We start from the raw sequence: 22,898 nt of genomic DNA, 5'->3' as shown, positions 1-22,898 counted from the left end.
GGATTGTGGTCCTATTACCCATTCTCTACAGTTTTCAACTGCATGGAGGGAAATCTATCCTTTTCTTACCTTTCACAAATAAAAATGGTTGTGTATTACAGGTGGTGGGAGCTGGTGTTCCCGAAACTTAGAAATGGTACAGACCAGTAGGGAGAAGCCACCCCTTTAGGGTCTGCATGATATTAGCTGGTTGCATGGGCACAAGCTGAAGACCAAGTTGGTGGTCTGGAAGGACGGCTTCCTCCACACATGGTCTCTTGACCCCTTCCCTTCCTCCCCACCATTTAAGCCTACCCCTGAGAACAAAAAGCAGAAAGGCATCACAGCAGAGGAAAAGCTTGTCATTCAGCTGGGCCAGAGAACCGTGAGCCACCCCTGCACGGGACCAAGATTGGGGGGGGGGCAGTTCGCTTGGGACAGGGGGAGGGGAAAGGAGAGGACAAGAAGGACTTTTTAAAGGCAGGGGAAGGTGGTTCTATTTCAGCCAAAACAGGGAAGTTGGCGTTTGGTCTGGGCTTTTTTCTTTGCCTCCTCTTTGGATCCCAAGAAGAGATGGATTTGAGTCACCTCCCCTTTCCTTCCTCCACAGATGGAAGGTGGTGTTCCTTTCACTCTCAACTCACTTGTTAAAATCCAGCCGGAAAGAGATTCTGCATTTTTGTCCGTTCCCTCCCCATCCCCACCCCCACCCCCCACCCCTAGCACAGCTTAAGGCAAAATTTTGGCAAAGCAAAATCTATATAAGGCCGCATGATTGGGGTAGGGGGAGGAGGTTGCAAATCTTTATCAATTGAAAAAAAATAGGTCATCAATAAAATGAGGGTCAGTTGGATTGCTCCAAGATCTTGGGTTTCACTGATGAGAGGACTCCCCTCACACCCCCTCCCCGTGAACCTCGCAGAGAAGAGGGAAAAAAGAAAAAGAAAAACTCAAAAGTTTTTTGTTTCATCAAGTCTGTTTCGAGCGAGTAATTGAAACTCAGATTATAACCAGAGAAGGGAAAAGAGAGAGGGGAAAACCAAAGGCTGAAAGTGGAAATGAAAAGGGATTGTGTGTTTTTGCTTTGTTCCTCCTCTCCCCACTGCCCTTCTCCTGCTCCTTAGAAAGCAGGTGATGAGGAAACCCCCAGGTGAGGTCTTCCTGGAACTTTAGCACAGTGAAATCCGTCCCACTGGAGAAGGTAAGAATGGTTGCATTTTTGTTGAATGACTAAAAAGTGCATTTTGACTTTGTTTTGATCATTATTATTATTATTTGTTTGTCTTAAACTAGCAGATCAGAGCGTGTTCTCCTCCCATTCAGTGCCAGGACCCCTGCTCGTTACCGGTGTTTGGGAGGTATCACCACAAGAGGCTGCCCATCTCTCGGCCTCCACATGAGGACTTGAGCATCATTGGCATTCGGTTTGACAAGGGCACTGGGTGGTATTGGCTCATTCTTACTCAGGATCTGGGGCTGCTCTTGGGCAGTTGGCTCCCGGAGCTTGGCACGTTGTCCCAAAGGCCTGTTGGGATTCACCTCGATGTTCAGCTGCATCCTCCAGTGCAGTGTCTGAAGAATGACCATGTCATTGGTTGCTGTGTTGGTGGCCACCAGCCAAGTGGTGAAGCTCTGATCTCGGTAGATGCTGGTCAGTTTGGCCACGTTGCTCTCGCTGACCGGCACTGCCCACGTGACACTGGGGTAGAAATTGTCATTCATGCTGATGATAAACTTGGAGTCTCTTTTGGTGGGGCCCACAATGGTGCAGGTCTCTGTGGTGTTACCATACCAGGGGTAGTTCACCCCATCTGAGTCACTGATGGCCTGAATCTTCCCTGTTTGAAGGTCTGGGAGCTCCCAGCTGGACCTAGAAAAAAGGATTTTCATTTAATTACGTCTCGAACAACTCACCATTCTTAGGGTTCCTATCCATGACTACTTCTCCCCATTGAGATTTAGGCTTCCAGTCTGTACCTCTCTGCCCCTCCCCTCTTCCTCAGGATCAGCCCCGAGATCAGGCCAATGGTGTGTCATTGTCATAATGTCAGATCCAAGAAGCTTCTGGGGTCTATTGTTGTCTCAGCCACTGTCTTGGTTACATCACTTAATCATTCCCCCACCCCTAGCCAAAAGATGGGGTTAGTAACACTGATCCATATCTCAGGCTGGGGTGAGAAGAACTCTCCACAATTAGAAAATAACCTTGCAGAGGGAGGGCAAACGCGGTGGTGATGTGCTACACAGCCTCTGTTGTTCCCCACCAAGGGCAGTATCATGGCACAGAGCAGGATTTGGAAGCTCCCAGTCCTGTGTGACCTTGCTCTGGGCTCTGCATGATATTGGTGAGTGTTATTCCCTGCCTCAGTTTGTTCATCTTTAAAATGATGCTGTTGGATTTAGTTTCATAAGGTCCCCTTTTTCCAGTTCTAAATCTATATTTAGATCATAGGTGAAGGGGGGGGGGGAAGCAGACAACAAAGCATCGAGTCAATAGTCAATAAAACTTATTAAGTGCCTATTGTGTGTGCCGGGAACTGTGCTGAATGCTGAGGCAGCAAAAGACAGTCCCCACCCTCAAGGAGCTTATAATCTAAATGTCCCAAATTGGTTTTCCTCTACCAGGAAAGTATTTGAATTTTTGTTGTTGTTGTTCCGTTGTTTCAGACTCTTCACAACTCCATGTGGGGTTTTATTCGCAGATAGTAGAATGGTTTGCCAATTCCTTCTCCACTTCATTTTGTAGATGAAGAACTGAGGCAAATAGAATTCAGTTGACCTGCCCAGGGTCATACAGCTAGTAAGTGTCTAAGGCCAGATTTGAACTCAGGAAGATGAGTCTTCCTGACTTCAGGCCCAGAAATCTTTCCTCTGCCCCAAGTAGCTACCCTGGAATTAAGTTAATGTCCTTCAAAAGAGGGAACCATATCAAATCTATACTACACCACTGTTTCTGAAAGGGGCATGTCAGTTAACTCCTCTGTAGCTTTTGTCTTCCAATACCACAACACCCCTTGGTAGCCACAATCCCCTTATATATGTTATGTCTCCCTATTAGAATGTTACCTACTCGAGGGTAGGAACTGTCTCACTTTTCCTATTGTGTAACCCCTCCCATGCTTGGCACGAAGAAAGTGCCTGATAATGATTTTCATTTCTATTGTTATTCATAGGAATGAAATCCTCTTGTTTTTCCCTCCCACCTAAAGCCCTGGTTATAACTCTGCTGTTATGACTAGCTTTCTAGACCAGCTTTTACAACAGCCTCCCCATGCCAGATCTGAGATTGCTTTGACTTAATGGTTCATAGTATCACATTACTGCTGCTTACTACCCCAGTTCCCTCTCAAAAAAAGAGAAGTTTCTCTTGTCTCAGCACAAATTTAGCTTGTGATCTGCACCAAGCAGCTGGGGAGTCCTCAGAATGGAGCCAAGTGGGGTCAATTCCCCTGGAAGAGCCAAGAATGCTGACTATGCCAGGTCCATTCTCTCCTGGGCTACCATTGTCATGACTGGTCATATCACATATCCTAAGATTCTTGGGTAGAGCACCTTTTATATAATAGATCAGAACTGCTTTTGGTTCTCTGATTCCATCCTAGAAGTAATTAAGAGCCAGTATAAGGGATGTGCTAGTAAAAGTTTAACAATCAGCTTTCTGAAAAAAAAATTTTTTTAATTAACCCCCCCCCCCCAAAAAAAAACCAGTCAGCTTTCTGGGTGGGTAGGGGGGTTGTCTGCACAACAAACATTTGAGTTTAATCTTGTATTATCAATATTTTTCTCCATCACTTTCTTAAGACCAGTCAGTCAACAAAACAATAAATCAAGCCCCAATTTGTAGCATTTGCCAAAGTGTAAATGCTTCCACTGAAAATTGAACAATGCATTCTTGGGCCTGTGAGAGCTAATTACAGCACACCCCTGGAGGGGAATTCTCAAGAGCATCTGTTTTTACAGATGAGGAAACAAAGGCCTCTGATAGGAGAAGTAATTTGCCCACATCAGACAGCTGGGTGGTAGCAGATTCCCAGGACCCAGGTCATCGGATTCCCAGTTTCATTTGCTTTCCGCCATATCACACCTCCTCCTGACATAAATTCAGATCTCTAATGCTCAACTCCAGGATGAGAAGAATCCTGGAGAATTCCCTGCAAACCTCTTGGATGAATCAGCAGAGCTTCAAACATGTCCCCTTCTTTCAGTTTTTGTCATTCCGGCATAATTCTGGTATTAGTAAACAGGAACCAGGCTAACATGAAAAATCAGGGCAGTCATTTGGCCAAGCCATTTGTTTTTATTAAAATGCTCCCTGATAACTCAAGGGCCTTCCTTCCCTAGAAGCCTATTTCATTAGTGACCTTGCTGGGCAAGATTTTAAGCCACTCTATCTCCCCTGTGCATGTCAGACACAAAAGCAGCTGGACAACCTGACCTCATTTTTGCAAAACCCCCACCCTAACATCTGGGGACTGTGTCTAAGCACACCACGGCTACCACCTGACATAGCGAGTCCCCACCAACAGCAGCAGCAGCCACAAGAGCAGGTGAAATTATAGCAGTTTACCAGATAATTTAACCCTCCTCCTTCAATGTGGGCACATGCCCTGAACCCAAAGGTTTTCTCTTGGGTCTGGGCTATGTAGTTCAAGTCAGTCATTTGGCATTGTAACAGCCTACAGAAAAATACTCTTTTGGTTTGCTTGTTTTAAAAACAACAACAACCCTGTACAATATCACTGACTCCTCCACTGCCTTTTACCCTTGTTTTAAATGGAAAGGGTTCAGGGGCAGTTAGGTGGCGAAGTGGATAGAGCAATCACCCTTGAGTCAGGAGGACCTGAGTTCAAATCTGGCCTCATACACTTGACACTAACTAGCTGTGTGACCCTGGGCAAGTGACTTAGCCCCAATTGCCTCACCAAAAAACAATAAATGAAGGGGTTCTAAGTTGGGGTCTTCTTGAACTTCTTTTGTAAAACATTTTAATAACCATATTCCAATATAATTGGTTTCTTTAGCCATATGCATTTAAAAACAATATTCTGAGGAGTCCATAGATTTCATCAAATAAAAAGTCCATGACTCAAAAAGATTAAGAATAAAAAAAAGATTAAGAATCCCCATTTTAAAGGAACATGTGAATAAATAGAAGGAAAAATTTAAAAATAACTTTTTTTCCCCCTGGTTTTGACCTCGGTTTGACTTTTAAAAAGTGGAGGAGGAGCTTGTTTCTAAGGTGTTGGGCTGGGAAACTGAGACAGAACTTTAACAGACCCCTTAAGTTTACTTTTGCCAGCATGGGTCTTCGAGGTCTTCTTTCACGGTCAATGTGGAAACATGGTGGATTCAGTTGCAGTCCTCCAGCACCCAGTAAAAGCTCAGGAGAGAGGAGCTGCAGCTGCCAGGCAAGCAGTGCATCTCCTGTAGAATATTATTTAGGATTCAACTGTCAAAATGACTTGGGAAATAGCCCTCCTTTGCCCAATCTCCCTGAGTGAGTCATATTTTAAGAACATCAGAAATGTCACCCTGTATCAGCCCCATGGCCCATCCAACCGAGAATTCTCTCTTTTGGGAGCCCTGGGGGACTGTTTGAAGGAGGGGTTGGTGTCTTTCTGTGATGTCAGTCTCTGAGGTGAGGAGTTAGAGGGCAGAGGTAGCACGGGGCAGTGAGAAGAGCCTCCATTTCGGCACCGGAACACCTGAGTTGGAATTCCAGTTCTGCTGCCTACAACCTATGACGACTTTGGACAAATCATTTAATTTCTTTAATTTTCCTCCACTGTAAAGTGGGGTGGGATGGAGGTACATGAGCTCTAAAAGGGCCCTTTCCTGCTTTTATTTGAAGACCTTTTTAATCTTTTCATATTTGCAGCCTCTATCACCTTTTGAGGTAACAGAGTCCCAAGATTCCTACTTCTGCCTGTCCTTAAACTACCTTTCAAGCTTCAAGGGGCCGCCCCCACACTTTGGTCAGTGATTCTAGAATTTGGTAAATCCCATATTCATGTCTTTAAGTGCTTCCTGATTGGATAGTCTTTGATCCTCTCTCTTTCTCTCATGTCCTTCATCTTTCCATCCTGAAAAGCCAATCCTTTTTATAGTCTTTCCACTACAACCCAGACAAGCTGAAAAAGAACATTAATTTCCCTTATCTTACAACCCTTTTTATCCTCTACCTGGGGGGCAGAGCCTAGATGAACTTCAGTGGATCTCAGACAGAAGCTGCCTAAAAAGATGCTTCCCCAATCTCTCCTACCCCATTTACTCCCTGCCCCACCCCACCCCCCAATCCTTGGAGCCTTGGAGACTGGAGCAAATGCTAGTGGAAGAAACCCACATCTCAGATTAAAGCTGTCCACAAAGAAACACAAGTGCTCAAGCTATTTTCCATCATGATATGAACTATTCCCCTAGTTCCCAAAGGTCATGGTGAATCCCAGACTCCCAAGTTCCATTTGAGACCTTCATCCTGTTAGCATAAGCTAGTAGAGTTGGAAGAGGTAACCTTAGCGAGCATTGAATTCCATTCTCCTTCATACAGTTCAACATATCCAAAACCCTTAGTTGAACCAGGAAAGACCCATGAAGAGTGATGAAAGACACAGACTCCCTGTATTACACCTTGAGGCAAAGGCACTTTAGAAAGACTTTTGGACATGTCTGCCCCTGATTGGGTATTGCCTCTGATTTTAGAGCCCAGAACTTTTCTATCAACTCTTTCCTACCCAATCACAGAAGCTCCAACCCAAACAATCCACCCCTGGGTTGTTTTTTTGCTGCAACTCATGGAAAAGCCTCTAAACCATATGACTCAGGAGGGTTGCAGATAACCAGATCACCAAAGGCCTATTTTCCTATGAGTCTAGAGCATCATAGAATTAAAGCTGGAAGTGACCCTGGATGTCATTGATTCCAGCCTCTTGATTTTACAAAGAAGAGGTTGGGAAAGGTTAAGTGACTTATCTAGGGTCATCTAGCAGAATTTGAACTGAGGTTTTCTTGACTTTTAAAGCTTCCCACCCACCTACTATACCACACTGCCTCAATGATGTGGGCACAATGATGATTTACCACCCTCCTTATCCCCCCCCAAAGACTAGCTAGGAATAGGTAAGACAGGCATTTACTAGAGAAGCTAAAGGTCTCTTCAGTTGACCAATATTAGAGAACTGGCCTCTTCTAAGGCTTGTGTATCTAGACTGTGGCAATTAAAGAACCAGGGAATCTTTGGCACTGAAATGACCTCTAAGATCAGCTATGTAACACCCTCTTATTATGGCCAAAAGAGCAGCATGCTTTCCCCAAAGCTATCTCCTATACCCCCTCAGTGAGGGATGGCCACTTGCACTGAGAAGGAAAACTTGCAACCTTCCTTTCAGAGTTGATCTGGAACATGGTCCTGCTGATCTCTATGGTATCTTCCAGCTCAATGCTCTGATCTTTTTTTTTTTTTTTTTTAGGGCAATGAGGGTTAAGTGACTTGCCTAGGGTCACACAGCTAGTAAGTGTTAAGTGTCTGAGGCCAGATTTGAACTCAGGTCCTCCTGAATCCAGGGCCAGTGCTCTATCCACTGCGACACCTAGCTGCCCCCCTGATCCTGCAATTCTAAGAGAGGACTAAGGCCCATCCGGATGGACAGAATCTGAGTCTGCCCACAATGGGAAGGAAGGGCATTGGATTTGGACTTGTAGGACTCCAGTTCAAAACCTGCTACTTCTAATATGCCGCTGGATGCCCTTCGGTAAATCATTTAATATTCTCAAGTTTCCTCAACTATAAAATGAGGGGCTTAGACGATATGACCTCAAAGGCCCCTTCCAACTCTAAAATCTATGCTCCTATAATCCATGGGCAGACTTTACAAAAAGAAGCACCAAATGTGAGTGGATCCCAAGCTCTTGCCTTTTTCTTTATCCTATCTTCTGTGATCAGACCCTGGTGCAGGGTCTGGGCCTTGACTCCACTTGACAATTAGTAGAGTCGTCCAACTGGAGGCTCTATTCCATACCTTAGAGAAGGAGCCCAAGGGCAAAAATGAGTTTGTTTAAAAGTTTCTTCAATCACCAATTCAAATTCCCTTCCAGACAGGGCTGGACAACGTCCCTAAATCAGGCTGGGCAACCTGCCATGAGAGCATCATTTCTTGGAACAGGCTCCTTCTGATCCCAGCTCTGCCACTAGCTGAGATACTGTGGGCTAGTCGCATCACTTCTCTGGACCTCATTTTTAAAAATTTCCCATTAAAATGTATTGAAGCAAGGGCGGCTAGCTGGCACAGTGGATAAAGCACTGGCCTTGGATTCAGGAGTACCTGAGTTCAAATCCAGCCTCAGACACTTGACACTTACTAGCTGTGTGACCCTGGGCAAGTCACTTAACCCTCATCGCCCCTTAAAAAATGTATTGATGCCTTTTGCTTATACATCAGCCATTTCTAGATATACCATCCCCTCCCCCAAATAGTCATTCCCTTGTAACAAAAAAAATAGTTAAGCAAAAGCAATGTCGTGACTGCTTCTCCGTCCATAACATTCTATACCCGTATTCTGCTACCTCTCTACTGAAAGGATGGTTGTGGACCCCATTTTACTAAAATGAGGAGGCTAAACTAGATGGTCGGTCTCAAAGGTCCCATCCAGTTCTAAAGTTCTATGATTGCTCACCCAATTAACCCTAAACATGCAAAAAACAACAACAACAAAAAGATGTGTTATCCTCAAATCTAAAGCCTAAAGTCCAAGTATCTGCCTAGATATTCTGGCTCTGCCTATAAGTCCCTTTTCATTCTATTTTTCCTGTTTTAACCTGAAAAAAGCATTTCTTTGGGGAAAAGAAACGTCTCAAGGAAGAAGCTTGAGCCTGAGTTATTCTGTACACAGCCTTCCATTCAGTTCTTTCTCCCTATCAAGCCCTGCCCCATCCCATACTCCTGGATCTTTGGGGTCTGAAACATGTGGCCCAGGGCTGATACCCTTCCTGGGTGAGAAGCAGTTATATGTATGGCAAGACAACTTTCCCTCACCTTCTGCAAGCTGAGAGTAAAAGATAGGAGTTGTTGACATTCTGGCTGGGGTCAGGCCTATTGGGATTTCTCACTGGGCCCTGCTATCTCCAACATTCTCTCAGCACTTCTTCAAATCCAGGAGGTTTGAAACTAGGGCTCTCTCCATACTATACACATTCTACCACAGCTGGGGCCTCACTTATGTGGGGCCTGTCTTCCTCTGTTAGAGAGGAAGTCTGAGCCTGAATTGTTCTCTGCACAGGCACACGTGTCAGGAAGAGACCGCACAGTCAATGTGGAACTTCCCTCCCCTTGGCCATTCCTGGTGAACAGCTGGAGATCACCAAGCCTCTTCTGTCATCATAGCAGTGGGAGAGGACAAGTCCCAGTGTATCTATCTCTGGCCTCCTCCCTGACCCTCCCTTTGGCTAGAAGTTCCCCTTTTGCTCTATATAGACACACAAACAAGCACAGCACACCTCTCTGACAGCATGGCATGTCAGAACTAGAAGAAACCTTAAGGAGAATTTACAGATAAAGAAACTGGGCACCACGGGGATGGAGAGATTTTCTCAAGGTTATAATTCTTTGCGTGATAACACTGAAAACTTAAGAAATCTATGCCTCAAAGTCTTCCTTCCCCCTAATCCTCGCTGCTAGGCCTGTGACCTCAAGCCAAGGCTTAGGGGAAAGGGCTAGCAGCCGCCAATGTCGCTGTATCTCCCACACAGGAAAGAACTTGTGACTTATCATTTAAAAGGCTTCTCTGTGGAGATGACAGGTGGCTCGTGAAGAATTGCGGAGGATGGGGTTGTGGGGGCAGGTGTCTTGAAACTGAACAGTTGATGGGGGCTCTAAGCTTTTAAAGTAATGTGGGTTGGACCCAAAATTGTATTGAATCCATTTAATCTGGCATCAAGAGATTTACTCTCCATTTCACAGATCTCCTTATCCACAAATGTAATTTGTTGTTATCAGTTATTATCATTATGCTTATTGAAGAGTTCTAGAACATGGACTGTCAGTTGGGGGAGAAACTTTAGAATGTCCCATATCAGATCTGGAAGAGACTTTAGAACACCCTGTGTCAGAACTAGAAGGGGTCTCAGGACATAGAATGTCAGGACTGGATGACAAATATAGAAACACAGAAAGCCAGAGAGGGGACCTTTGTGATCATTAGTCTGACTCTCTCACTGGGGACACTGGCCCAAGGTCACAAACAGTGAAGTGACAGAGCCTGGGAATCAGCCAGAACCCAGGCTTCTACCGATTCCCAGTATGTTTCTTCTTTCTATTAAATGTTTGCTTATATTGAGTCAGGGCAGTGAGTTAGGACAGTATATAGAGCACCAGACCTAAAGCCAGGAAGACTCATCTTCCTAAATTTAAATCCAGCCTAGCAGTGTGACCCTTAAGTGTGCCACTTAATCCTGTTTGCCTCAGTTTCCCTCATCTGTAAAATAAACTGGAGAAGGAAATGGCAAACCACTTCAGTGTCTTTGCCAAAAAAACAGTAAAATGGGGCCATGTTGGACAGACTGAACTACAAATATCGAGTCAGCAATTAATTTCCTACAGCGGTAGTCTTATTTAGGTCCTATGAATGCCAGTTTTCAATGGAATTGTTATTTTTAATAAGGTATACTTACAAAAGCCAAATATCCTACCCCAGGTATAAAAAAAATCTGATCACTACAGCAGACTGAATGCAGTTTAATTTTCCCAAGATGCACTGTTTATTTGCCTCTTTATACAACTCTTACTAAACTGGTTCATCTCGACCAGATTTCTATTCAGTTTCACAATCTGACTAAGCTGGAGATTGTGGGACCTGGAACCAAGAAACCTTGACTTCCAATCTTTCCTCTGCTGCCATCTACCTAGGAAGGGCCCAGCCATAAGTCACCAGACCTCTGTGGGTCTCAGTTTGTTAATCTGTAAAATCAAGGTCTTGGCCAGCTCTCAATCCTACTATCCTACAAAGTGTCCAGATTGATTCCAAATGAGCCACCTCCTCTTTACAGGGGAGATATCAAATGAAATATCATCTGCAAAATGCTTTGTAGATGTGTATCCAGTAAGATAGCATTGCATTGCTTTGCATTGCCTATAGGTACACATAGATTAATGGTGTGCACATGCATATATCTGCATATTTCTATACATGCATATGCATGCATGATTATGTGAATATATATGCAAATAAACACACATCCACAAATCCAGCTTCAGGCACTTATTAGCTGTGTGACTACTGGCAAGTCACTTAATCTCTGGTTTCTTCATCTGTAAAATGGGGATAATAATAGATAGCCCCAGAGTTGTTGTAAGGATCAAATGAGATAATCATTGTAAAGTGCTTAGCATGGAGCCTGGCACATAGTAAGAACTATATAAATTGTTATTATTATTCATTCTACAAATGTGTACATATAGTGTACATGTTCCTACAAATGTGTATACATACAAATGTATATGTGCACAAATATATATGTAAATATATACACAATTGTATTTAAAATGCAAAGGAAAATGTGTGTTGCAGTCATAAGATATTTCTTGTACACGTGCACATGTGTGTAAATATGTGCACAATCTGCTGGTGTATTGTGCAATACAAATATATATATATACACATATGCACATACATAAATATATGTAAGTTATCCCAATACATACATATTTGCAAACTATTTTAAACACATTATCTCACTTGATATCCCCACATAAAGAGAAGGCGACTCACCTGGAATAAACCTGAACATATCCTAGCATGTACACACATACATATACATATGTAAATGTAAGCTATTTATTTGTTTAGTTATTTTTTCAGTCATGTCCAATTCTTCATGACCCCATTTAGGGTTTTCTTGGCAAAGGTGCCAGAACTGTTTGCCATTTCCTTCTCCAGCTCATTTTACAGATGAGGAAACTGAGGCAAACAGGAATAAATGACTTGCCCAGGATCACACAACTAGTAAGTATCTGAGGCCAGATTTGATTACCCACTTAACCGAATCGTGTGTTTTCCAAAGGGTCTCAGACTCTCCTCTGTTCTCCTGTCCACACAGCTGCTATCCACAATCAGAGGAAAAGGGAAAACTCAGACCCAAAGAGAGTCAGATATTCTGGATGACAGACATCAAGCACTCTGGCAAGCACTTTGATTTTGTATGAGTGCCAGCTTTGAAAGTCAGGGTAAGGAGAGGGGACTGGGAAAGAAGGGAAATGTCTGGGGAAGATGGGGGAAGAAGGAAAGAAAGAACAATTAAAAATCTAAAACTCAATGCAATGGGCTCTGTGTGGAAGAGTGAGCCTGCCCTGCTAGGGAGGAAGTTCAGGGAGTATCAGCAATTTCCATGTTAATAATACAAAACCAAGCTTTCACAACAGTAAGGGGACACACCCACCCTCAACGAACTATATCCTCTCTGACAATAACAACTCCACTTCTAAAGTTGGAAAGTGAACTTATCAACTAAAGTCTCTGCCTGAGATCAGGCAAGACTTTAATTCATAGCTTTTGACTCCCAAGTTCTGACTCCAACCCCATGACACACTTTGATTTAATACAGAATCATCTCATTTGAAATCTAAAAAGTACCTTAGCAATCATTTAGTCCAACCTTTTGTTTTTAGAAGTGAGGAAACCAAGAGTCAAATATGAGAGAGTGACTAACTAGCCCAAGGTATCCTAGGCTAGCCACTTAGCAGCAGAGTCAGAATTAGAACCCTGATGTCCTGACTCATCTAAGAACTTTTCCACAATAACAGACTACTTTGTAGTACCATACATCTTAGTGAAAAATCATCTTTCTAACATTTTCCCACCAGATTTCAGTATCCTTCCCAATTCAGAGGTCCCTTTTGGCATCCCAATGAATTCCTCTGGGCCTGAGGAAGGAGAATTTGGTCTTAAATTCTTCGGAAAACCTTAATTTATTGACAATTTCCCGGGAGGCCTCAAAAAGTACAATAAATCCTTCTGCTTTAAGTTTTCATAGGAAAATTCCACAAAGACTAAATTCTATAGAATTCATTATTTCCTTCCTAGAATGGGGGCAGGGGTGGGGAGGTAAGAGGGTCACCATGGAACCTGAAATGAATTAATCATTGTTTTTGAGAGCTGAGAGGTTTCAGGCTTGATGTGACAACTATGTTTAAGTCCCAACAAATTCTTTCTTTACTTAGGTCAGAATCATCATCTCTTCACTTTGTCTTATCATGATCAATTCCTGCTCTCTCCCAAATCATGAAGTGAAGATGGCAAAGGATATGTTTTTCCCAGACTCTCTTCCCTAACTAACCCTTCTTTATTTACAGGTTTTCTATTATATATTAAAATGGGTGAAAAGTTCCGACTTTGGGAGAAATCCTGTTTTCTTTTCAGGTTTTTCCACCTCTGCAGTTTAGGAAAGGGGCTCTGCCTGAGAATAAGGTAACAAGGGAAGCAAAAGTGTCCCCTGGATCAGTGGCTAATTTGGACTTGTGTCTGTCAGGCCAGTCCCCTGAGCACCCCTGCCCTACCATACCTCTTTTCCTCTGGGGACTGCCTGTGTCTCTCAAAAGGCTGACACACGAGAAGAAGGTTATTTTAGCCCACTGGGTAGAGGTGCCCACATAGTTGTGAATTTCTACCAATCACATGATCTCTAAGATTCCTTCTAGTTTTCAGATCCTGTGATTGATTCTATCACATTCATATTCCCTGGGACTGAACCCCTCTCCTTATTGTAACAGAAACAACTGGCATTTGTAATAGCCCTTGAAGGTTGACAAAGCATTTTACTTAAATTCTATCATTTGACCTTCAAAAAACTTTGTGAGGTAGGCACTATATTGTTATCTTCATTCTGCAGATGAGGAAAAAGAAGGCCGGAGACTTGGAGTGACTTGCCCATGATTATACGGTAAGTAGATGTTAAAGGTTCCATGGATTCAAATCCAGGTATTTCCTGATTCTAAGTAGAGCATTCTTTCCACCATACCACACTTCCTCCCTTCTGTCATGGTCATTTGGGTCTTCCTCAGGGGTCTTTTGGAAGTATAGACCAGAAGGAAGATGGCTTCACTTCACTCCAGGATCCACATGGCCTGGCTCTGTCACTATACCCAGAAAGGAAGGCCCAGGCCTGAGCCCTCCACTCTAATCTTCCCTTACATCTATCTGGGCAGGAGAAATTCTGGCAGGACAGAATTTCTGAAATCAGAGTGGGTAGCAGGACACCAGTGGGCTCCTAGAATGAGCTGTGGGGCTCCTAAGAACCAGCTGCTTGCTGTTCTAAACTCTGAATCAACTTGAGCCTTTCTGGCACTGAGTGTGTGTTCTCAGGTTAAAGTAGCCTTCCTCCTCCGGGGAGGAAAGCTATAAATGCTGTCGAAATTGAGTTCCAAAATCCCACTTGTAAAAAGGAAAGGGGTAAGTAAACCAAGACTACTTATTAGGGATTGGACGTTTTGAATGGACTGCATTTCCCTAGACACCAATGGGGATTTAAACACAATAGAAAGTCAAGGTGTATCAGGCCAAGTAGCTAAGCATTTGAAAAGGACTGTGGTAGATCCAGTAATCCCCCCAAAGTGACCTCATTCACTTCCTTCTCAGCTTCTCAGCTATAGAGAATGGGGACCTGCCCTCATCTGGCTGAGGTGGGACCCCCCACTAAAGCCCACTTGTCCAACTTGTGTTATCTCTGACCGGCACTGGCACCTCTGCAGTAAGGCAGCTTGTTTGCAGTGCCCAAGTGGTATTGGTCAGAACGTTCCTTTGCTTTCTCAGCATCTTGCTAGGACGACCAGAAAGGGACCTATTGGACAATGGGAACTCCTGAAGGGGAGGTGAAACCAAAGCCCCAAGAGTATAAAAAAATCTGGAATTCACAGGTCAATCCATTCCTGAGGCTCTGGCAGCTTTCATTTGGGTTTTAAGCCCTTTAAGGTCACCAGGCTCCCCTGATGAGATAACAGCCTTCTATGACATACTGGATACTCTCTGCCCCTTACATAAGGACATGAAACCCAGTTTCTCTCCTCCCTAGGCTACGGGAGCCACAGGATACATAGGTCACCTAGTAGGCCAGATTCTAAAGCCGGATCCCCTAAATGCTCCTTCCAACTCATCCTTGCCCCCACCCTCACCTCAGGGCACCCACCCGGAAGCCCTAAGAATTTAGGTATTCAGAAGTACTCACATGCCCTGCTCCCCATAGTGGTTGTAAAACTCCATGTGGCTGCACGCTTGGATCCAGCCAACAATCCAGGTCTCCTTCTTGGGTATTGGCGGAACGACCACCTGGGCCGAGGCGCGGAAGTGTGGTGTCCGGTAGCGGAGAACCACGCTGGACGACTCATCGATGCTGGTGGGGATAGGGTCAATAGAGGCTTTCACATCAATCACCGAAATACTTTCTCGGAAAATTTTGGATTTGCTGCTGATGCTCTGAATACAGCCCATGGCATACAGTACCAGTTTAATTTCTAGGAAATGCCAACAGTCCCAGGGAAGACTAGGCATTGAAATGATAGTTGCTGCTAGATCCAATACAGATCTTCCTATTTCGAAATCTCAAGACTGATATCCATAGGATAGAAAATTCGAGTAGAGGGGCCTTTTCATATCAGTATCTTTAGCCCGTTTATAAATAAGGAAGGATTTTGCTACATTTCAGGAGCAGTGGGGCCTCTCTTCTTCCTCGAACAGTGGGAGAAATCTTGGATATTCTTTGGGTTTTGTTTTTGGGTTTTTTTTTGTTTTTTAGTTTGAAGTTCAATACATAATCATGATGCTTTGATATCCCCAGTCTTTCCTTGTGCTTCGCTCACTGGGAAACACAGGTTAGATACTTTCCCTTGATTCTTTGGATGAAGGAGAATGCTGACAGACACATAAATAAGGAAGGCTATATACCGTCCACGCTCCTGCCGCCCTTTCTGCAGAAAATCTACTTCCTGCCCCTTCTCTCTTTACACACGCTCTGTCTTTCACACACACACACACACACACAGTGACAGTAATAAATTAAATAGCAGTTTTTGTTAAATCAGGAAAGAAAAACAAGACACCTCCAGTTTAGCGATGATTTGAGGCTTCCAGAAGCCCAAAGATGGGCTTAGGGCTGTTCCCAAGCCTGCAATAAATATCCCAAGAAATAAACTCCGAAGGAAGAGCAGCAGTAGCTCCCAAGTGGTTCTCACTCTTTGGTGGCCCTGGTTTGTTTTAAGCAGAAGAGGGAGGAGTGGGGGTGGGGGGGTAAAAGAAAGCACCACCTCACGAGAAAAAAAAAAAGCTATTTCCGATCTTCGGAGCGGGGATCTAACAGTTTCCTACATTGCACCACGTTGTTGATCGCTTTGCAACTCGCTCTCTTCCCCCCCTAGGGCTGGTGGACTCAGGCAGCTCTCCTCCTCCCTCAGTGATCTGACTCTCCCCGTCTTGTCTCCCGTAGCTCTCAGCCGCTGTCCTACTCGGGTGTCTCGCTTCGTCCCCCTGTTCGCTGGTGCGAGGACCTGGCTGAGATGAAGGGAGGGATAAGGCTTAAAGGCCCTTCTTGAAGTTAGGCTGAACTTTCGGGTGGGGGTGGGGAGGGAGCGTAGGTAGACAACGTGTGTTGGGGGCGTCAGGGGGGCAGTTGAGCGGCTCCACCGGTTCCCTGGCTGCTGAGCTGAAACTGCAGCTCTGGTCAATTTCACCGTTCACCAACCCCCTCCTCCCTCCACTCCCCCCTCCCCTCCCCCCACCCCTACCCCCACCCAGTCAAAATCAGCCTTGGGTTCTCGGACACCAGCGAATAATCGCCAACCGTGACATCTTTGCTGACACCCACCTGGCCAGGGGAGGGGGAGGGGGAGGGGGCGCTGCCGTCCAGTTCGCTGCCTCCCGGAGCCCCGAGGGTCCTCAGCCCTCCCGGGTGCTGGTCCTCCGGGGCCAGGGCGCTCGTAGCTCGGGCTGACACTGCTGCAGTCGGCAGCGTGTCACTTCCCCCCCCGCCGGCCCTGGCGCTCGCTGGCTGGCAGGCTGAGAGATCTAGCCTTCCCCGGCGGCTCCTCCTTCCTCCGCCTCCTCTTCGTCTTCAGCAGCCCGCTCCGCGGTTCATCCGTAGGGATCTACTCTGCCGGCCTCCACTCGGGCGCAGAAAGAGGGCGCCCGGCATAGATTGCCCCACGCTCGGGTTTTATTCTCGTTGGCTCTCCCTCCACTGGCGCCCCCCCGCACCCCCCACTCCTGCGGGCTCAGGTTCACTGTCCTATTTGTGTGCCTGTTTGCCTCCGGCTTAGCCTCTGTTGGGGGAACTTGGGGGCACACACGGCGACCGAAGAATCACCTCCGACTCACCTGCCCCCTCTAGCAGGTTCCAAATTTTGACACCCCAGCGGCTTTTTTGCCTTCCGATGCCCCTTCCTCCTGCAGCGGGCGGGCGAGTTGCCCCTCGATCATAGATAGCATTTGCACACCCGTGCCACCACAACCAGTCCCCTCCTCCCTGCCCCAAGCTGGGCTCGGACACTGGTCTGAGGGTCAGGTTCCTCCTGCAAGACAAAGGTGGGGCAGCGAAGCTTGGGGAGCCCTGCTTCTCTAGCTTGCGAGGTGTTTCTCAGGGTGGGCTCGGTTGGGGGCGGCGGGGCTGTTAATTTGGCTTGATCACCCCCCCCCCAACCTCTTCGTTTATTTTATAATCATTGTGTTAATTTAAGTATGTGCTGTCAGCTTCGTGGCCGCTGCCGCCGCCTTCTACCTTAGCGAAGCCCCCTTGCCTGCCTCAGTTTCTGCTGCGGCATCCGAAAGACAACCAGGTCAAACTTTGCAGAAACTCATCCCCCCAGCGCCCGTCTGCCTCTGGCATTCTCCCGCAGCCCAGCTGTTCCCGCAGGCTCTCCGGATAGGCAGCTCCCCCTATGACCGCCTCTTTAGCCAGCCCCAACCTAATTGCTGCATTCTGGGTTCCCTACCTCTCTTTCCACCCCCCACCCCCCCCCTTATAATTCTCCTTCTCCCTTTCCCTCTCTCTCTTTCTCCCTCTCTCGAGCTGCAGCTGATAGAGCTAAACCTCTCCTGGTAAAAAACGACATTTCCTTTTCACCAACCCCAGGAATTCTGGGAAGTGTAGTTTGTTTGTTTTGGAGGGGAGGAGGGTGGTGGGCTTCTCTCCCATCCGCCTTGGCATCTGGAGGAAAGAGATGTCTCTTTTCGAAGCTGTGGGCTTCTTACACACCATCTCCTCCGGTTCTGAGAATACCTTTAACGGAGCGGGGTGAAGTGGAGGTGGGGGTGGGGGTGGGCTGGGGGGAATGAGAACACACGTGACAACATCTCAGATTCGCCGGGTCTAGCTTGCTGGGCTATGTGTTGGGATGTTGATGTTTTAACGCAAACTGTGCACGGTGTCCGCAGGAGCGAGAAAGGAGCCTTCTTTAAGCTGGAAATAAAAATGGGTTGGAGAGAACCTTTGGTTCCTGAGACTGGTATCACAGTAGTATCGTGTCCCTGAAGGGAAAGGGTGGCTGGGGACGGATTATTTCTTCGAAGGTACACCTTTGAACCTAAACATCTACTGAGAGAGTAGAAGACTTTTTTTTTTTAAGTCTCCTGGTCATGACCACATTATGAGTATTGGTGGCGAGTGAGTGTAACTCAGCTCCAGGAAATGTGTGCAGCTAAGGCTAACTGTGAATTTCCCAAGTGGAGTTTCATCTCAGCGCCCTGGTGATAGCAGAATGAACCGCTGGCAAAACCCAGGTGGTTTGTGATGTCACCAGAACGAGGCGATGTAATTATAGCCTGGGGGGCCATTTCCTGTGGTAGAAACCGCTCTGGTCGCTCCAGTCTGGTTACACGCATTGCAGTGAGTGGGGCAGGTCATTTCATAGTAAGGAACGAATCAAAAAGCAAATCTGGTTTGGATGTTTTTGTAGGGGAAGGGAAGCAGGGCTTGGGAAAGCCTGTATGACCTTGAGCTAGTCATTTTTCCTCTCTGAGCATGTGAAGGGACTGAATTTGGATGATCTTGAAGTTCCTTTCCATTCCTAACATTCTATGTTCTCTGATTCTAGAAATGAGGAGGAGTGGATTCTGGAGTCATTGCTTTCTACTCTCTCAGAACTGGGTTTATTTATAGGCTGACTCATCTCAAACCAGCTTTATTTAAGACTACAGAGGAATGTCTTAAATATTGCTCCCCTACTCCCCCCCCCATGAACCATCATCACCATCACCCCAATGTTCATTGGAGCACATCTCCTATAATCGACATCTTTGGGAAATCTTAAGCATCAGATTCTCTTTGTAATTCTGTAAACACCCATTGTGGCTAATTCATTGAAATAGGTTGTTTATCCTAACCCTATTTTCCTGATAGAAGACAGTTAACCAAAAAACAAACATAAGCAAACAAACAAAAAAAAGTGAAATAGTACAAGATTTCAAAGTTAGCTTTAGAAATAAGGTACTAATACTTTGGTTCCCATTGGGTAAAATCTCAGGATGTGATTGAAAAGAGGTAACTGTCCCTTTTAAATCCCTGTGGTAGAATCAGAAACAGTTCTACTGCCTCAATTTCTATCTCACCAGTGAGGCTGGTTTTGAGCATGAAGGGCTCCAGTCATTCCTCCTACCCATATGCATTTACAGTCTACCACTGATTGAGTCCTTGACCATGTTCTGCTTTGTGATAACTCTTGTATTGTTACTGAACTTTTGTGTACTTTAACTTTTTAATTCAAGTTTCTGGAGAATAGGGATAGCATCCCAGTTGTCTTTGTATGGCATCAAGCATGCCAATATTTGGGGAATGAACGAATGTATCTATGCTACTTCATTATGCTGGGAATTTCACTAGAATATGATCTTTTCAGGAGCATGTTAGAATTCTGTATGTATGCCCCCCAAATCACTACATTATGCATGCCCTTTGACCTAGCAATAACACTCTTAAGGCCCCAAAGAGATCAAATAAAGAGGAAAATATCGATACATTCAAAAATATTTACAGCATTCCTTTTTGTGGTGTCAAAGAACTGGAAACCAAGGGATTCCTTTCAATTGGGGGATGGCTGAACACATTAGATATCAGTATCAGTGGAATAGAATAATCTTCTACCATAAGAAATGACAACATGAATGGATTTAGAGAAACCTAGGGAGACACATAAACTGATGCAGAATGAAGTGGGCAAAACCAGGAGAACAATTTATATAAGAACAACATTGTAAAGATAAACCACTTTGATAAACTTAAGAACCTGACCAATGTAATAACTAGCTAGGATTTCAGAGGATTGACAACCTTTGCTACCTGTGTTCTGACAGATGATGGATTCAAAACGAAAGTCAAGATGTTTTTGAACATGAACAATTTAGGAATTTGTTTTGCTGCAGCCTGATCCAGTGAATTGTCCTAAAATTCCAAATCATAAAGATCTGAATTCAAATCTTACCTTTGAAATTCTCTAACTACGTGGCTGTAGGCAAGGTAGCAAATAAGAAGGATTTATTAATCATTTGCCATTGTGCCAGGAACTGTGCCAGACTCTGGGAATAAAAAGGCAAAAGTGAAATAGTCCTTGCCCTTGATGAGCCTACAATCCAGGTGAAACTCTGTGTGTGTGTGTGTGTGTGTGTGTGTGTGTGTTATATTGGGGAAGAGAATGTCAAAGACCATAGGTAAAATGCTTCCAGTCAGCTAGGTAGCACAGATAGTGTGCTGGTCATGGATTCAGGAGAGACCTGAGTTCAAATCTAACCTCAGACACTAGTTGTGTCATCATAAGCAAGTCAGTTAAACCTCTCTTTGCCTCCTTTAACTCAACGGGAAAATAAGGATAATAATAGCACCTCCCTCCCAGGGTGGTGGTGGTGGTTGTCAATATTTGTAAAGTGTTTAACACAGTGTCTGGCACATAGCAAGTACTTAATAAATACTTGCTTCTTTCCATCCTGACCGTGTAAAAGGAGAGTGTTGGACTGGATGTCTCTAAGGAAGACCTCTTGGGGCAGCTAGGTGGCGCAGTGGATAAAACACCTGGCCCTGGATTCAGGAGGACCTGAGTTCAAATGCAGCTTCAGACATTTGACACTTACTAGCTGTGTGACCCTGGGCAAGCCACTTAACCCTCACTGCCCTGCAAAAAAAGGAAGACATCTTTTCTGTCCCTGACATTCTATGACAATTCCTACCTCTCAGCTCTGGGTCCAGACCCCCTGGATTTTTCTCATATGGCTCTTAGGAGCTTTACAAATGACCCACCACCCACTCACCCAGGATGAGTCCTAGATTATACCAGGTAAGTGACAAAGTAGTTTTGTTTTTTCAAAGCTGCTTTTACCAACAGAGTGGAAGCGGCTTCTCAGAAAGGCCACCAAAAATCTCCTGATGCCAGAATCCTAAGCAGAGTTTCCAGGGCCACAGGTTCATCTGTTTTTTTTCTTCTGGCCACAAAGGTGCAGAAAGTGTAGATTCCCAGGCCACCAGGCAAATGCCCAGTTGGCCAGGGAGTGGGGGAGGGGTGGGGGGGGGAGAGGGAGGAATGGGCCTACATAGCTCCTGAGCATGCTCAGTGTGGGTCCTACCAATCTTCCTCATCCTTCAGCACACAGCGTTCTCTGTAGTTCCGTGGGTGTTGGGCATGCAGCAGGCGTTGTCTTGAGCATATGCATAAACCACAGTTGCAATTTCATACTAAGTGTGAATTACCCGCTGCTTTGAGAGTAAGAGGAAGGAGGACATCTGTGTGAACTTCTCTCAATGACATGCTAAACCCACAGCAATATTTGAACAGCTCCAGAGTCCCATCTCTGGTCTCCACCCTTCCCAGACATTCCACACAAGCAGCATCACACTCCCACACCACAGTCTTCAGTCTCTCAGGATCCAGAAACCGAGACCCTTTTCAGACTCCTACAAGAGCTTTCTAATAAAGTAGTCACCAGCCTACAGGAAAGAATGTAGAAAGAACCATGAGTCACATGGGGCAGAAGAGCTCACACCAGAGTCTTAGGTGAATGACTTCAAGCCAAAAGCTGCCTCCCATGAAGCACATCACATCTTATTGGTAGGAAGTAGAAGATGCTGTCATCTATACTTACCAAATGAAAGACACTCTAGACCAAACTCTAGAGAGTTCAAGACCAGTTCAAAGCCACAAGACAAGCCAGAACAGGGCAGAACAAGCCTAGAACCCACATGTTCAGGTCCCCAAGCCCATGCATTTTTCTGTAGTATTCGTTCTTTGTTTTGTTTTGTTTTGTTTTTTGGTGAGGCAATTGGGGTTAAGTGACTTGCCCAGGGTCAGACAGCTAGTAAGTGTCAAGTGTCTGAGGTTGGATTTGAACTCAGATCCTCCTGAATCCAGGGCCGGTGCTCTATCCACTGTGCCACCTAGCTGCCCTGTAGTATTCATTCTTTAATCTATTTCATGGAGCAGTGAAATTTTAAAAGTCCATCCCTTTGTACCAACCTCTCCATGCTTCCTTAACCTAGTCCTTAAACAGCTGATGGGTCTATTACCATCAGAACCATATTCAAGGTCTCAGCTTGAAGGTGCAATTTTCTCCTTTCACCAAGAAAAAAAAAGTGATCAAGAAAACTTTAGCAAGTATCATGGCCACTTTCTCATTATAAGACTAGTCCATAAAAGCAGAGGGTATTCTTTTTTTTTTTTTTTGCGGGGCAATTGGGGTTAAGTGACTTTCCCAGGGTCACACAGCTAGTAAGTGTTAAGTGTCTGAGGCCAGATTTGAACTCAGGTACTCCTGAATCCAGGGCCAGTGCTCTATCCACTGTGCTATCTAGCTGCCCCTAGCAGAGGGTATTCTTAATGAAAATATGAGAAAGGGACCAGCAAGTTTTTACAAGATCTTCTGCAGCAAACCACATCTTCACAGTCCTAAAATTGACTTAGAGGTACAAA

The 22,898-nt window shown here is 45.2% G+C and overlaps 1 protein-coding gene across 2 annotated transcripts; it reads right to left on the bottom strand.

Annotated features, from left to right (window-relative positions):
* Positions 1-710: 710 nt before the first annotated feature.
* On the bottom strand, positions 711-17,932 carry FAM78A (family with sequence similarity 78 member A). 2 transcript variants are annotated; one of them, XM_043981517.1, is made up of 3 exons: positions 16,820-17,932; positions 15,188-16,506; positions 711-1,849 (listed from the first exon to the last, which is right to left on the bottom strand). In XM_043981517.1, the coding sequence occupies exons 2-3, from the start codon at positions 15,508-15,510 to the stop codon at positions 1,321-1,323; spliced, it is 852 nt and encodes a 283-aa protein (XP_043837452.1). In that variant the 5' UTR covers positions 15,511-16,506; positions 16,820-17,932; the 3' UTR covers positions 711-1,320. The 2 variants fall into 2 exon arrangements, with proteins under 2 accessions (XP_043837452.1, XP_043837453.1); XM_043981518.1 differs by having other exon boundaries at positions 15,188-16,502.
* Positions 17,933-22,898: the final 4,966 nt, after the last annotated feature.

Source organism: Dromiciops gliroides, chromosome 2 (genome assembly GCF_019393635.1).
Source record: "Dromiciops gliroides isolate mDroGli1 chromosome 2, mDroGli1.pri, whole genome shotgun sequence".
Taxonomy (NCBI): domain Eukaryota; kingdom Metazoa; phylum Chordata; class Mammalia; order Microbiotheria; family Microbiotheriidae; genus Dromiciops; species Dromiciops gliroides.
This window is presented reverse-complemented; position numbering and strand designations above follow the sequence as displayed.

Coding starts and splice junctions, on each gene's coding strand:
- FAM78A (XM_043981517.1), bottom strand. CDS start 15,510: ATGCCTAGTCTTCCCTGGGACTGTTGGCATTTCCTAGAAATTAAACTG. Junction 1,850..15,187: donor CACTATGGGGAGCAGGGCAT/GTGAGTACTTCT, acceptor CCTTTTTTCTAG/GTCCAGCTGGGAGCTCCCAG.